Source organism: Lytechinus variegatus, chromosome 11 (genome assembly GCF_018143015.1).
Source record: "Lytechinus variegatus isolate NC3 chromosome 11, Lvar_3.0, whole genome shotgun sequence".
NCBI lineage: Eukaryota > Metazoa > Echinodermata > Echinoidea > Temnopleuroida > Toxopneustidae > Lytechinus > Lytechinus variegatus.
The window spans coordinates 17785067-17799999 of NC_054750.1; the positions used below are offsets into that span (position 1 = coordinate 17785067).

Here is a 14933-nt window from a genome sequence, read left to right on the forward strand (position 1 = left end):
ACCTTTTTAAAAATGTATACCATATACGGTATAATGGTATATCTTAGATGAAAAGGCACGGGTTGGTGATCTTGGTGTCAAAATGCGCAGATTTTACACGAAGATCAAATCAAGTACCCACAATGCTTATTCACCAATGAAATTCAAGCCCAAAGCCTTTCAAAGGTCAATGACCCTTTTACATTATATACCATATACGGTACAATGGTATCTCTGAGATGAAAAGGCGCAAGTTGGTGATCTTGGTGTCAAAAATTCACAGATTCTTACAAGAAGATCAAATAAAATCAAATAAGGTACCTACAATGCTCATTTACCAATGAGATTCAAGGTCAAAGCCTTGCAAAGGTCAATGACCTTTTTACATTATATACGGTATAATGGTATCTCTGAGATGAAAAGTCGCAGGTTGGTGATTTGGTGTCAAAAAGCAGTTTTTGCAAGAAGATGAAAAGGCACAAAATAATCATAAAGAATTAACCTTCACCTTTGATATCCAGAGTCAAAGGTCAAAAGTTAATAAATATTTATACATCCATGCATGATCCCCCCAAAAAAAGATAGTAATTCATAATTATTATATTCACATTTTGTGAATTATAGAAAGAAAGATACCTATTTGTAATGAAAACTTGGATGTTTAATAATATTTCACTCTGAAATAAGGATAAATAATGGCCATGGAAAATATATTTAAGGGTTAGAAGTCAATCAACTATATCAATAACGTCAGGGAATTTAAGTAAATAGGTCAATAATTTGATAACTTCATTGTATATAGTGATTCTGATGGTAAAAAGACTGACCTGCATGGAAAATGAACACAAATTTAATAGTTAATTCCTTGACCAATGATGACGTCAAAATACAAGTTCGAGGTGAAATCGATATCAAATAGCACTTTTTAATATATATTGTAGTAATGCATTGCCAAAAGTGTAAAAAAAATCATGTATGATATAATCTAAAATGGTGAAGTTGTCTAAAGTAGCAGCATTTACATATGCATTTTATAAATCTAAATCAAGGTACTAATTTTTCTGTAGCAATAGGTCACTAACCTCAATTGCTACAATCAATACTATAAACTATAACTTAATCTGTAAATGGAAAGGATAGGCCTAACCCTAATGGCATGCATCATCTAAGAACATTTTCATATAGCCAGGGGCAATGATGAAGAATTAAAATAAGGCAATCATTAGAGCTGCAGCTTTTGTCATAGTAAATGAAGTTAAGTGTCTCAACTTCAGCAAAGAGTAATTAAACTTTTGAAAACCTTCTGACATTTTCAGGACTTTGATCTGGCCCATTCAATGAAAGCCTAATAACGTTCTGTCAAGGGATATCAGACCAGGGTATATATTATTGCTGATATGTTGCATAGCTTGATTCTCAAGAACTGGACGTGGTGCTGTAGGAGTTTTGTTAGGTCAATGGATGTGTACTTTTAAGCTATTATCTCCTTTTGAATTTCATTATATCATATGCCTAATTTGTGCATGATAACACTCAGTTATTCTGGACCAAATAATGATCCTTGTATATATACAAACTGACACCTAGTAGAAATAGCATCATGGGTGACGTACGGCAGAGAGCAGATATGAAGTTTTGTCCTGCAACATTAGCATCTCAAGAGATTCTGGCAGCTCGCAATGAGAGGTATATTAATAATAATACAGGAATTCATCTTTGTTGAAGTTGATATACATGCAGCTCTAATGATGGCCTTCACTTCATCATCATCCCTCTGCTGTTTGGAAATGCTCTCAGATGATGCTAGCTGTGACAAGAGAGTTAGACCTATCCTACCCATTTTCAGAAGATTCTTGTACAAATCTTTGCATTTTGGCACCAAGATCACTAACCTGCGGTGTTTTATCTCAGAGATACCATTATTATTATCTAATGTCAAAAAGGACATTGACCTTTGTCTTTGAATTTTAAGGGTGAATGTGCATTGTCGATACTTAATTTCATTTCATTTGATCTTCCTGTAAGAATCTGTGTATTCTGACACCAAGAACACCAACCTGCACCGTTTTATCTTCGAGATACCAGTATATAATATGGTATATAATGCATAAAAGGTCATTGACCTTTGGCCTTAAATTTTATGGGTGAATATGCATTCTATGTCCTTAATTTTATTTTATTTGATCTTCTGATCAGAATCTGTGCATTTTGACACCATGATCACCAAGCTGTGCCTTTTCATCTCAGAGATACCATTATACAGTATGATATATATATAATGTAAAAAGGTCATTGACCTTTTGAAAGCTTTGACCTTGAATTTTATTGGTGAATGTCCATTCTAGGTACTCACATTCATTCTATTTTACCTTCTTGTAAGAATCTGTACATTTTGACACCATGCTCACTAGCCTGTACCTTATCATCTCAGAGATACCATTATACAGTATGGTATATGATGTAAAAAAAAAGTTCATTGACCTTTGAAAGGCTTTGACCTTGAATTTCATCGGTGAATATGCATGCTAGGTACTTAATTTTATTTTATTTGATATTCTGGTAAAAATTTGTGCATTTTGACACCATTATCACCAACCTGCGCCTTTCCATCTCATAGATATCATTATACGGTATATATAAAAAGGTCATTGACCTTTGACCTTGGAAAAAAACACTTTCCCCAACCCGTATTCCTCCTAACTTTTTTTTGGTAAATGTTGACACCCATACCTACTCAAATCAGTTGAAAAACCATTTCCAATAATTTTATTCCAGATTGGCTATTTTGAGGTCTAATTTAGGGATACTACACTAAACTTTAAATCCTTGAAGTGTACAGTGTATAGTCTAGTAATAGAGTATTCTTCAAACTTGTTCAAAAAGTTTCAAAGTACGTACTCTGCACTAGTATTTGCATGATATCTCACTCGTGATTTCAATTTTGCTACATGTACAGTATTTCATATACATCTAGCACTGAGAGTAAACAAATACTGTATTTCTTTTCCTAGATTCAAACAAATTTTCGCTTTGTTTTTTTTTCTTTCTTTGCTCTTTCCCTACTAAACCTACAGTAAATAAAATACACTTACGAACTAATTACCAATTTTTTTCAGGGAAAATTTAATCATATCGAAATGTATTAATTCATCATACTTCAAATGTGAAGGAAAGCACTTAAGGCTGGCTCACGCCTCGCTTCATAATCCAATCATAATCAAACGCTCTTTTTCGCCTTTTATTTCTCCCTTTGAAGTGATGATGACAGCAAGCGAGTAAGGTCATATCCTCATTAATAGAATAATCAATCATTTTTCATCATCTTATAACGAAGGCCACATATATTGCTTAAGACAGACGTACAGCTGTAGGCCTGTAAAGCAAATTGGCAACTAGCGCCTTGAGCGCTCAGCAGAGTGGATAAGAGCACTTTCAAAATTTTAATATCATTTTTATCATTGATGAATTTATAGAAAAACTCAAAAACGGACAATAGATGTATTTTCCAATTATGTTGCCTTGTGTGACAAAATCCAATTATGTTGCTAAGAAGCCTTTTGACAAGGCTTCATGACTCAGCTATATCCCTCATCAAGTGTGGCTGAGACGAGGCTAACAGTCAACAAAAAGAGTTGGCGTAAATATTCATATCTGAATGGCCTTAAAACCCAAGAAATAATAACGAGTCTGTGAGACCCAAGTGAATGGCTAAATGCGCAATCAATTATGAGCATGCTGATGTGCCTATCAGCACTTGTCTAATTTTTTTGCAGGGATTTTTCCAAAGTCGCATGTATTTTGACAGTTTGAAAGCAAGTTATGAGAACTCTCTCATCCCAGCGAGTAGTTGGGCGTAAGCACCGTAGGGCTACTAAGCTGACGATTCTGAATCATGCGCCTTTCCTGCTAATCAGTCCATGTATGCTCATAACTTCAAGAACTTACCCTGAAATGGTCTGCTACTGGTCACTGCAGAAAAGAATTTTCAGGTATTTTTAGCCTGAAAAAGATCTTGTCACTTGAATGAAAAAAATCCATATTTTGTTTGAAATAGAAATAAGAAATGAAATACTCCAAAAATTTGTTTCGCCCAATTAATCATGGGCCTGGCAGCGACTGTGCAGCACCATATTGAACTATCTATCCCTTTAATAGTCAGTGTAGCAGCAACTCCTGTTGAACGTCTTTTGGTCTGACGCAGCCAGAGTTTGAACTCCCAACCTATCAGTTGTGAGACAGATGCTCTACCAACTGAGCCAACACACTGGAAACAACAGGTATTCTAGCCATCCAGGTGGTCTGACTTCACCTTATTGAGGTTTATGAAATATGTGGGTTTATATTTTTTTAAACATCACATATATAGCAGAGGAAATATGGCAGATAGAAATACATTTTTTGTGAAAATTGTATTATTGAAACCAAAAGTGTATCTCTCGTAATGCCTTTTCTCTCTCTGTCTGTTTTTCTCTCTCTCTCTCTCTCTACTATTTTTTTAATTTCCTACTCTTCTTGAAGGCCTATATACTGCACTACACTTGAATAAGAGTCATCTAGCGTAAAAAGCAATAAACTTCAACTTCGAAAGGGCAGATGCAAAGAACTCAATTCAAGAATCAATTTAAAGACAAGTACTGTGTGGCTTCTTGTAGGGCAATCTGTTTTATCGAATTGTACTCCAAGTCAAGATTCAAATAATGTAACTTTTATCTATAGCGAATGCTACTTATAAAGCTTTAACGCTTTCATTTGGATAAAAATATGGTTTATAAACCAAAATTCCAAGACAGTACTGATTAGTTTATAGACAACATAATGCACCCAACTGACCTATCGTGTTCTTTTTTTAGAGTAATGTTTTACCAATGTGAACAGAATGTTTTTCTTTGCTAAACTTAAATGTGAACTCGACCTTGCGAGGAGTGTATTAGACTTGCAACATTATCCAAGAATATACAATATGCCTATAATGCCACTCACACCCAGCTGTACCTTTAATCTACTTGCAGTGTAATGTTTAACACTTCTATCAGTGTGAACTGTACAACGTTTTCATTTGCTAATCTAATTAAATCTGAATTCTACCTTGCGGGGAGTGTATAAACCCGCAACATGATCCCAGGGAGGGTTGGGCAACTTAAATCATGATTGTGGGTTGTTTAATCCTCTGGGCGAAATGTAGCACACATCAGCAAAAACTACATGTAACCATGCTCGAAGGAAAATAAGATTGGATATTATTGAGTTTATTAATTAGAAATGCCAAACTCATATATCTGTAGATGCTATATCATATCAATAATAAAAATCAATTGACATAGCGGCTAAAGGACGAAGTATTTCGTCTTTCTAGGCTTTTTAAAAATGGCAAGTCTTTCTGAAAGATGAAAAATCTAAAAAAGAATATAACAAAAAAAATTCCCAACAAAAAAAATGCAATAATCCAACATGATGTACAGCCTTAAATAACTTATGCTTTCTTCCATTTTTCTGCACTTTCAGCAACCCTAAAAAAAACTTCTAACGTCAATAGAAAATTGAAAAAATAAACTAATGCTTTCGATGAAAACAAAATATTTGCATGACTGATTAATTCTTAAACTAAATTACGTTTTTTACATAGTTTTACAAATTAACATAGCAGGGCTACATGTAATATAAATGAATTTCCTATCTATTTCTCTTGAAAGTTTGAAAAATTTAATCAATCTTTATTTCAATTCAAAATAATCTGAGAGAAAACCACAATAGTAATACAAGCACCTACTATAATGTATCAAGGCATAATCAACAACTGAACCACAAAGTGTGCATTGTTTGTCCATTTTGTAATTGAATACCCACTTAGTACCCAATCGACAATTATTAGGAAGTAATTAATTGATTTGGACCATCAACCCCAACAGTGATGTGTAAATCGCTGTTTGTTGATTGTTGCATTGAAATTGCGTCGTCTTGTAAAATGTCAATTTTTATTGCTCTCCGTCGCATCTTTAGCATACAAGTACATGTAGTATGATAGTAATGGCATTGACGCGGGGGGGGGGGGCTATTACGCAGGTAGTTGTCAGAATGCATGATTAGCAAAGGCTTTCTTGATGAATGAGTGAAGACGTTGACGTTACCCAATCGAGTCGGACATGAATGGATCGATGAACAGCTGGATATCCTGCTGAGCGATGAGTATGCGCCATTGAACATGTGACGTCATAATTGCGCTGATCGTTCTTTTTGTTTTGACTTAGCGCAAAATCACTCACAGACGAAAGCACAGCATAAATGTTTTTATATGCCATCCATTTTTTCTAATTTTGCAATAAATCCAGGGTTTATTTTTTATTCCTATTCCACAAACAAGTTGAACATGCATATGATAAACATACATGAATATTTACTTATCCCAATTGTTAAAGTTAATATGGATAAGTGGATTTGTTCATGGACATTTTGTTTTTAACATTATTCAAATCATATGTTTGGTCACATGATGCTGGTATTTAAACCAATCACTAGACAGAACTATCTAGGATATCATCTACATGTACACCTGCATGTATTTTCATGATGCTGACAAGCATCAGAAATGTACATGAAGAATCTCTTCAAAGGAGAATTATACACACTAAAAAAATTTGGTTAAGATTTTAACCAGCACGGGCCTAATTATGTGTCCGACCAATTTGGAGCAGTATTTTACCCAATGCGGGAAGTACAATTGTCCAGTATAAAGGTTAAAAAATAAGCAGTGATTAACTTTAGAATGGGCAAAACTTTCATCACACTGGATAAATAAAAATGCCCCAAAGGAATGCCCAATGTTGGTTGGACACATAATAACCCTCATGGAGCATTTTTTACCCAATATTTTTTAGAGTGTATCCCATGGTTTCACCATTACAACACTGCTTGGACACAAATCGATCCAAGGGGCTCCAGAAACACTTGCCCCTTTAATACAAAATGCATGTAAAAATATGCCTCTAATAAAACAAAGGAAATTTGCATTGGGAAAGTTGGTATTCCACTTGGGAGAAGCATTCTCTCATCAAGTATCTTCATTCCTGCCGGCACAGCAGGTGAAGCCATGTACATGCCAGCTTGGTATTAATGTCTGTGGATCGGAAATGCATGGCATCGTGTATGTGGTAGCCACCAGGCATGCTTGGTATGCTAATCACGACAGAGGGAGAAAGAGATGGACGGAAAGATAGATAGGCCTAGTCGATAAAAAGATTCAGTCCTCTATCGAGCAGGATTCCATGCGCGATAAGGCAGAGAATGCAAGTTATCTCATGAATGTTTTCAAGCAAAATATGGTGCAATACACAAATGTATGCTGTGGATCATCTTCTGTGTTGATATATCTCAATGGTTAACCACCCCTGGGGAATAGAAAGAACATAGTGGTGCACAGTGTGTTCACACTTCACAGTATGTTCACATAGTGGATGAGATGAGAATGTGATTCACACTCTAGTAATGGTCAAATTTAACAGTGTGGAGATAATTTCACACTGTGGACATCTCTATAATGTGGTACGCGTAACTCACAAATGCGATTTATTGTGTTAAAATGCTCAAATGTTAAAATTAAATAGTGTGGAGATAATTTTACACTGTGATCATTTCGACAGTGTGAGTGCTATTAGTATGTTCACAAAGTGAACTGTGCGAAGATGAGATTCACACCGGTAATAATGCTCACATTTTATTGTGTAACTTAATTTCAAACTGTGTACAACTCCACAGTGTGAGTGTTCACAGTGTGTTCACATAGCAGACTATGTGAAAATGAGCTTCATGCTGTTCAAAATGCTCAAATTTAACAATGTGAAGATAGTTCCACACACTATGACACACTGTGCCACAATGTAAAGATAATTTCACACTGTGAAAAACCCAACAATTTGAGCATTCCACATCGTGTTCACATAATTGACTCTGAAATTTGATTCACACTCTTAAAATGATCAAATTTAACACTGTGAAGATGAATCCACACTTTTTGTTCCACACTGTGGAACACACTGCAACACACACTGTGGTGCTCTGTGTTCTCTCCAGCAGGGACAGTTGAGAACATGGAAAAAAGGCAAAGTGCATTCTATACAAGATCCTTTTGTATTTCAATCTTTACCCTGAATTCTATCAATCGCAATCTCACCAAACTATCCTCACATCTACTGTAGATTGCAGGGGAGTGTTCCATGATCAGGGTTCCCACAGAAATTTGAAAACAGATTTCCATGACTTTTCCATGACTGAAATGCTGCTTTCCATGACTTCCCGGGAGTAATGTAGAATTTGGGAAGTCACAAAACTGGGGAAAATGAAAATCATGTTATATCATAGCAGAGTATATGTATGATCACAGGATTCACAGAGTACGAGAGTTGCGAAACACAAAAAAATGGAAAGCTGCCACAGCCAAGTGGTAAATGCGATTCCATGACTTTTCACAAATTTTTCCAAGTTCCCCGACTTTCCATGACCACAAATTTTTCAAGGATCTTCCATGACTGTGGGAACCTTGATGATACTTGCTTTCTGCCAATCAAATGAAAGGATTTCCAGTAGCTTATAACAAAAAATCATCATTTGATTTTTTTTCTTTTTTAATATAATTTCATGGGCTACTTTTCGTGTGCATTGAACAATATGAGGTACATGTATGTGCAAATACCATTACTTTGCCACATAGAAATTTTATTATTTTGCCACATAGAAACGTAGAAATTTTACTAAATGTAGAGTACACATTTTCTGAAAATAAACATGTTCGTAGCAGAACTAAAAAAAACAGGTCATCCCAAAGCATTCAATTCATGTGGAAATTTTAGGCATGTTAGGAGCAATTTTAGCTGTAATTAAGGCAAATTTGCAAATCGCCCTCATGTATTTACTACGCTGCTTTGAAAAATGTTGGCAAGCTTGTCAATAAAGCATATGCCTGTATTCTGAACTCAAGTTTATATCAAACTCTGGTTTAAAGTTGTGGTGCAACTATGGATTGCCAGTAGTGACATAAATCATTAATGGTAGATGTATCAGCTCATTTGACTCTCAAATCATTCTCAACTGTCTGGGTAGGATAAATAAGATTGTTATTTTCAATATTATAGAAGCACATTAAACATGTGAAGCATCTAATGTAAATGACACTTTGACATGTTTAGGTTTCAATAATTTCAGCACCGACAGTTATACCATGGTCTATTAAACTTGACTTCAGAATACAGACCATGGTATCTGAACACGGCTTTACAGACCTAGTCTCGTCCTAGTTATGAATTTCAAGTTCATGAGAAAACACCCATCTACTGAACATCTTATCCTCCTGAAACAGATATCAACAGATTTATTGGGGGACAGTTTCATGAAGCTATATCACTTTCACTGTCGACTGTTATAAGCTACTGAAACCCTAGCATCCGATTGGCTGTCGGGTTCTGAAGATCAGAGAGAGCATGTTTACCTTTCAGATCACTCCATCATAATAACACATGTCCGTTCACAAACAGAAAGGTGTGAACAATTACAATCAAAACGTTGTTTGGGGTGTGAATGGTATTTGAGAACCTAGACTCAATAGTTTATTTCCCAGGTTCATACTATACTGAATTTACGCTGTGTGACAGGTTTGATTGAAGGTGACAGTTACACCATCCACCTTCATGGATCTACTGATTCTCAGCTATAGTGTGTATAACAATGGAATTTATCATTATTAAATATTCCCCTTTTGATACTTAAAATTGAAATTTAGCTAAGACCCTGATTATCAAAAAATCTTTCTCATTCATCAAAACCAACTTGACACAATGTTGGGCTTTCAAGGTTTAATGTATATTAATGCAGTGTCACAATGGCCATGAGTGCCCTGGGGCCTATTACGGCCTATTTTGGTAAATTACCAAATTGAGCAATTACCAAAATATACACCTGTACAGTAACAGCACCTAGGGATTGGTATCATCTGGTGCTGTCAGATGCACTCCATCACCAAATTACCTGTACATTTCAATAGAACTTTTTTTAAAGATAATTTTGATTGAACTTTTTTAAACCTCCAATGCCCTAATACCACTATAAAATCTAGAAATGATTATAACCCCCCCCCCCCCTTAAGTTCGAGACACTTTTGGGTGAGGTTCCAAAGTGAAGAGCATGCACAATACTGTCTGGGAAGCCAAAAAAGCACACACTTTCAAAGCTGTCAACTTGCATGTATGTACAACTAGTGGCAACCCATGTGCACCACAGCGCAGGCGCGTTGCTTTATACATGTACATGTAAATACTCACTGAGATTGGAAAGTTCTCATAATTTGCTTTTGCACACTACAAGAATATTTTGACCTACATGTATGATAAATCCCTGTGAAAGTCCTCACAATTTCATAAGTACCAACAATTACCAGGTATAAAACTGGGACACTCCAATACCTTGCTTTCCTATTGGCAAAATACACCAAGTATCTTCTGATTGGGTTGGATCATTGATCCTCCTGGGATCCCTGGTTGGATTGGGATAAATTCTCCAAATATTCATTTTTAAAAATGTATTTTCAGGTTTCAGTGTGTATGAAAGCAATAATGCCCCTCTCATTGGCTTGGATATTTTTGAACCCTTGGAAAGTATAGTACGGAAATATGCTTGAAACAAAAATTGTCTTGCTCTCAAAATTAAGACCTTTTATTGGTCCACAAATATCAGCAGAGTTGATGAAACCTAGTAGGGCCGTCTGCACCATCCTGAGTTTTTAAATTAGCGCGCTATTTCTGATCTGGCAAATTATCCCGATCTGAACAATCTTGAGATTATTTGCAATGGAGACGCAATTATCGCGCTAGTTCGTAGGATTAATCTCGAATTGCAATCCCAAGTCAACTTGGGATTATTTGCAAATTATCGCGCTAATTCGTAGGTGCAGACACACTCACGATTATTTATTCACGGCGTCAGACCATAATGCAGGGCTCGACACTAGCGGCGGTCCGACGGTCCCGGACCGGTAAAAATCGCTGTCGGGCCGGTAGATTTTCAGAAATAGGAAGATTTACTGGTCCGACATGACCAGTAAAAAATATCATTGTCGGGCCAGTAATTTTTCCAAAAATAGCAAGATTTTAAGGGTCCGACATGACCAGTAATAAAAACCATTGTTGGGCCAATAACTTTTCCAGAAATGGTCAAATTCACTGCAAACCATTCCCCCCGATAAATTCTGTCATTCACACACAGAATGAATCGCACGTAATTGCTACTAGAGCATGCAGATACAGTACAGTGTACATATGTAGCTAGCCAGCCACACAACTCACGTGGTAAATTCTTTACTGGCTGCGCTGTGTGAACGAAGCTTGGCTAAACTCTGGCAGAAATCTCTCACAGAACTGTCAAAATTCGCGGTTCATACTCATGAAAGGCTCTTATAATGTCCATATTTCCTAAAAATTGGAGTAACTCTGTCATTTGTAAGCAGTAAAAGGATAAATTTTCACTTCTGTTTGGTTCAAACAGATCGGTGATATCGTCTGAATACAAGTTAGCCCCACAAATGCATTTACATGTATGTGTGTTGATACACTTGGTTTCTGACTTTCTTTCGTAGCTATTTAATTAATAGTCAAACTACTACTGTTCATTCAATTCCTGAACAAACACCATTGTGTACGTTGAGTGATGTTTGAAGAAAAAAAAATGCTTTAAGGAATGTGTAAATGAAAAAGAATTACTGCACATAATGTTTGAGTCTTGACAACAAATGAAAGGTCAAATGTTTCAAAAGTGAAGTATGACATGATTCATCATAAAGAAAAGCAAAGTTTGGAACTCTTCCATAATTTTTGATTGATGATGTTTGAAATGTTTTGTCACAAAGAATTAATCAGAGTTTCAGTTATGAGAATGAAGAATAGGAAAGACAGTACTTGTACTGTTCTGCAAACCTTTATTGACAATTCACTTTGTCAGATGCACTGTAGGCCTACGTATTCCATTTTTTATGTATTTGTTATATTTCTTCAAATATTAACCACCTTTATTTCATATTTCATTGTACATGTACTGGGAATAATTTTCCTGGTATCACATCACAATTTGCTCCACATATTTGAAAGACTGCTATGCATATTGTATAGCATATTTTTACATAGGACTGTACATTAGTTAGTTGAGAGCTTTTCTCTTTTGGCCAAAAATGCTATTCAAATTTGTAAAGCACAGTTATTCCCTGTAAAGCACAGTTATTCCCAAATCATATTATTTTACAGTACATGTGTGTGTGTTTAACATGCCTATACATGTAAATAGCATTATATACTATCACAGGGGATGTGGAGCGGTTTGAAAAGGGGGCTAACAATGCGAAAAAATCACAATCAAATGGTCATTTTTATGCTTTTATACAGTTATTGAAAAAATTGGTGGAGGCTGGCCGACCAGTTATACAGAAGACCACATTAAATATTTTAAATTCGCAGTGTCGGGTCAACACTCTTTCCAGCATTCCATGCATTCAAGGAATCAATCCTGCTGAGTACCCATTCACCTCACCTGGGTTGAGTGCAGGCGCAGCACAGTTTGGTTAAATTTCTTGCTAAAAGAATACATACCATAGCTGGAATTCAAACCCACAACATTCTATTTGAAAAAAAGTTCATCAATTTTATAAAAAGAAACAAATGGTAGTACCTGTTGTTTTTCAATATTGTTACAAACAGGGGGTGTGTCACAAAGAGTTCAGTACGACTTTAACTAAAAAACTTAGTGCTGGCACAGCCTGACACACACGATTCCTTTATATTAATGACTTAATACTGTATTGATAGATGCACAGTAGCACATCCTGATCTTTTAGCATGATTTGACCAATGTGGCGATTCCTATTATTTGGCATGCAAATGGACATTTAAGTGCAACTGTAATACCTTTTTGTGAAACATCCCCAGGTATCACAATTTACTTTATATGATAAGGCTAGGTTAGTCCAATACCAACCAAGGCCACGGTAATAGTACCCTATTGACCTGCCTCAACACTCCTCCCATTAGTATTGGAAATTTTTGGTGTCCTTTTAAAATGTCCCATTTGTGCTGTAATATCGAAATGTTGCCTTGGCCCTTAATTTTTGAAGCGTACATTATGTTGCAGTCACATTTCCCCTACGGCGGCCGCACGGCGAGTCGAAAACAGCCGTTTCAAAAACTTTCAATTCATTTCCATTCAAACCACCTACATGTACATGTATATGTAGCTGGTACATTGTTTTCGACTCACCGTACGACCACTGTAGGGAAAATGTGACTGTGCCATTGAGGTCAATTATCAAAATATTATATTGGACATTTTTTAACATTGCAATATTTTTTAATTATCACGTTTTTAAAAAAGTAATAAATCCTCACAAAATGGAACCCTTACCTGTTGATGTTTGGATGTACCATGCGACTAATGAGTTGTATTTCATGATGAACATTATCCCAGTTGTTATTGTTTGTGTTGATCTTGGCAGCCATCAACTGACCCGTTTCTCTGTGCTGGAGCTGTTCAGGATATAAAGAAAAAAAGGAACATATAAAAAAAAGTCAGATATGTACATTCCCCAGGGATTTGCTAATCCAACTCTAGTCTTTACCAACCATAACGTAAAACTTGGTTCAAGGTTTACAAAGCAGTTCAAGAAATACAGGTTTATGAACATCTTCAATGTCTTTTCATTGACCATTGTTTTCACCATTCGAAAATGCCTCTCAAATAACCATTTGGCATAGCAATCTATAATACTGCACATATATGTATGCATAACAAAACTGTATAACTTCTATGTAGAAATTGGGTAACTATTAAAGAAATATCCCAAACTGGTGCCGAAATAAGCCTTTGCAATAACAAGCGAGTCCAAAATCAAATGTAATCTGATTTTAGCCAAACAAAGTACTTATTCAGGACTTGTATTTTAACCTTTTTTTTAGTTATTGTAGTACAGTATTTGAATCATGCAAGTCCTACAACAGACCCCTGATCTTAATCATTCATGTAAAAACAATAAGAATAAAATAAAATAGCAGAACAATGAAGAACAACAAAAGGTAATATCAAAAGTAAACTATAAATAAAAAACAACAATTGAAAATAGATCCAAGAAATAAAATAGAATCAACATATCTTCTAGAATATTCTTGACAAGTTTAAATCATAAATTTGATATATCTTTGGAGGCTGAATGAAGATAAACCTATTATTGAAATGTCAAATGATTACTTCACCCCTCAGGGGTCTACTTATTGAATTAATATGGTAATCTGTGTTGACTTTACCCAGTCTGAAAAGTCAAGGACATGCTTGAAACATTTTGCCTTTAGCTGACTTTCCTTTTTTAATGTTTACAAACACATGTAGCCTTCATTGCAGCACATGCATTATTGATGTTCACTTAGACCCTGTTCTCATTACCACCCTAAAACTAGTTTACTGGAAGCTAATTTTGGAAACTAGTTTGAGGTGTGACGAGAACAGTTGAAGCGGTCTTGGAAGCGATCTCCCAAACCAATTCAGAAAACCATCTCGCAATGTAGTTTTCAAGATCGCTTCTCTTCGTTAAACTGGTTTTAGCATATACAACTGTTCCTCGGGAAGCGATCTTTGCAAATTTTGAATGCGTTACTCCACACACTGTGTGAACATGGAGAATGTCTACGCTGTGGTTTAAAATTTCACGCGAAACATGTCACCCCCACTGAGAGCATTCCCATAGCAACAAGCACACTTTGAGTGAAGTGGTTTCGAAAACCAGTTTCAGCTGATAAAATGGGAACACTAGCAAAGCGATCTTCCAACCTGGTTTCCTGAACCAATTTCCAGTAGTTTGAGAAAGTATAATGTGAACAGTGTCTTAGACTTGTACTGCACATGCAGGCCTATGCAAGTAGATTTGGTGAGGGGAGAGTTAG

The 14933-nt window shown here is 35.8% G+C and overlaps 1 protein-coding gene across 1 annotated transcript in view; it reads right to left on the reverse strand.

Moving 5' to 3' along the window:
• The window catches only part of LOC121423459 (dual specificity testis-specific protein kinase 2-like), a 77052-nt gene that overhangs the window by 46616 nt on the left and 15503 nt on the right, over positions 1-14933 (reverse strand). Inside the window, exon 3 of the mRNA XM_041618800.1 lies at positions 13405-13526. Within this exon, the coding sequence (XP_041474734.1) occupies positions 13405-13526 (122 nt within the window). The remainder of the gene's footprint in view (positions 1-13404; positions 13527-14933) is intronic.